At 39.1% G+C, this 2,402-nt stretch overlaps 1 protein-coding gene across 1 annotated transcript in view; it reads left to right on the top strand.

Annotated features, from left to right (window-relative positions):
- Positions 1 to 2,402, top strand: part of LOC101864606 — a gene marked incomplete in the record, with an annotated part of 17,750 nt that overhangs the window by 8,824 nt on the left and 6,524 nt on the right. The window contains 2 exon segments of the mRNA XM_035968983.1: positions 176 to 292; positions 1,153 to 1,213. Of these exon segments, the coding sequence (XP_035824876.1) occupies positions 176 to 292; positions 1,153 to 1,213 (178 nt within the window).

Raw genomic sequence — 2,402 nt, forward strand, 5'->3', positions numbered from 1 at the left:
ATTCTCTCTCTCTCTCTCTCTCTCTCTCTCTCTCTCTCTCTCTTCATCTCTCCTACTCTCCTGTCCTTTCCTTCCCCCCCCCAACCCAACCCACCACTCCTCTCCTTTCTCTCCAATACATGCTTTTATCCACTTAAGTTATTTTCCCCCCCCTCCCCTTTTTTTCTGCCAACAGTATCGTTCCTTTCCCTGACTACATGAAGGGCGGCCCTGCTGGCTACTACCTCAGTGGCACGCCCGACGGCTCGCGGGACGGAGGGTACTACATCAACATTCACAATCCCAAGGATTGGTAGGTCGTCTTTTGTGGACTTCTTTCTTTTACTTCTGTCGTTTTCCTGTCAACGAATTGTCAGAATTGACAGTTTTTCCGGGGGGTTTTCTAGTTTGTTTTTTTTGGGTGGTTTTTTGTTTTGTTTTGTTTGTTTTTTTCCCCATTATTAGTGTTATTTTCACCAGAAGAAATGTTATTATTCTCAGCATTTTTATAGTATAAGTCTCTCTCTGATGGTAAAATAAGCATTTTTTGTGGGAGGGAATCCCAACGTTTAGGATAGGAGCACAAGGAAAAAAAGCAGTTTCACCCACCTGATTAGACTTTAAATGGGATGCACTCTTGAGATTCTAATCCGAAAAACTCAAATGTTGTGTCCTTTTAACTTTTTTTGCTTTTATATACTAACGCCATATTTGCTCTGAAAGAGTTAATGTTGTTTATGGTTGGCGGATGCTCTAGTGTGGTTTGCTCCTATTTTCCTGTCACACGTCTTTCGTCATTATCTCTCCTCCTTTTCTTTGTGTGCTTCTCTCTAGTAACATGTACAATCTTGCGGCATTTATTATATGATATATTTGTGTTGCAAAGTGCTGTAAAACTCTTACTGTTTGCCCCTTCTTTCCTATCAAGCATCTATCGTCCTGATCTCTCCTCCTACTTTTGTTTTATTTGTTACTCTCTTGTAATGTCTCAAATCTTCTGCACTTATTTAACAATATTTTGTTGCAAGTGCTATAAAACTTTTACTAAACTAAACTCTTACTCTTACTAAAATTTATTTTAAAAATGACATCCCCCCCCCCCCCCCGCCATATTTATTTTAAAAAATGTTAATAAAGTGTTTTTAATAAATTGTAATAAAACTCCTTTTCCAGTCACCAATTCCACCTACCTGCTCTGAGTTTGCACGAAGGAGAACCGGGTCATCACTTACAGGTAGGCGCATGATCTTGACCTTTTTTAAAATCAAATGTGGAATTTAGGCAAATATTTTTGTTCCACGTTTGTGTAAAATTGTATTTCCAGGCTACGAGTTCGTAAGTAGCTGCCAGCTGGTTGGACACACACACTTGCCAAGTAGTCTGATAAAATCGGAGTTCTTCATTTATTTTTTTCTTTCTCGACCATTGAACTATTTAAGAACATGGACTGGATTTGCATTTCTCTCTCTCTCTCTCTCTCTCTCTCTCTCTCTCTCTCTCTCTCTCTCTCTCTCTCTGCCCCGGCCAGGCGATGTATCTCTCCACTTCCTGTCTGAGATCCGACTCTGGCTCCAGCGAGTTATCTATCATGTACTTCACAGCTTTCTCCTTGCTCCATCTACGGGAAGAAAAAAAGCAGTAAAAAGTTGGTTACTTGGTTGAAGAACAGGTATCATCGTAAGCGGTACAATGCTGCACCTCCCTCCTCTCCAGTATCCAAGAAAGAGATGGCATGCTGATCATGCCAGTTATCAGCTGGTTGGATATTCTTCAAAAACAATAAAAAGTGTATATCAACACCTATCATTCAACACAATTATTAGCTTGGAAACTTGACAAAACAACCTGAGTTCAAAAACGACCAGTCTGGGATTTGAACCGGGTCCTTCCGCTCCTCATCCCCAACATGAGATCAACTAAACTAAACGAGCGGCTGAAATATGTCATTAAATTTTAATAGGTCTTTTTTTTTCAGTAAACAAAAGAACAGAAAAACTTTTGCTACCACTCAATTAAAATCTAGAAAGGAAAACTATACCAAAAAAAATGTTTAACTTGACACAAAAATTGTTTATCCTAAGTGGAACAAAATATGCGATCATATGACCTTATGCAGTTGCAAGCTACATAAAACTTTTACTAAACTAAACTAAATCATAAATATGCAATCTGAGGAAATAAAGCCAAAATTGTCCACGACAACTCACCCAAAGGCATGCAACCCTGTATCTACCACAAGTCTCGCTGCTCGGAAGATTTCAAAACTGTATCTGCCGAGCCTGAGGGAAAAAGACGAGATATTTACCATTTTCTCATTTAGCTCAATCTTTCCGAAACTCTCTCTCCCACAACATTTTTTGAGGGATACAAAGTCCGAAGCAAAATCTAAAATTCATTTCGAAGCAAACTTAATTAAATGCCAT

Source organism: Aplysia californica, unplaced genomic scaffold (genome assembly GCF_000002075.1).
Source record: "Aplysia californica isolate F4 #8 unplaced genomic scaffold, AplCal3.0 scaffold00103, whole genome shotgun sequence".
Taxonomy (NCBI): Eukaryota; Metazoa; Mollusca; class Gastropoda; order Aplysiida; family Aplysiidae; genus Aplysia; species Aplysia californica.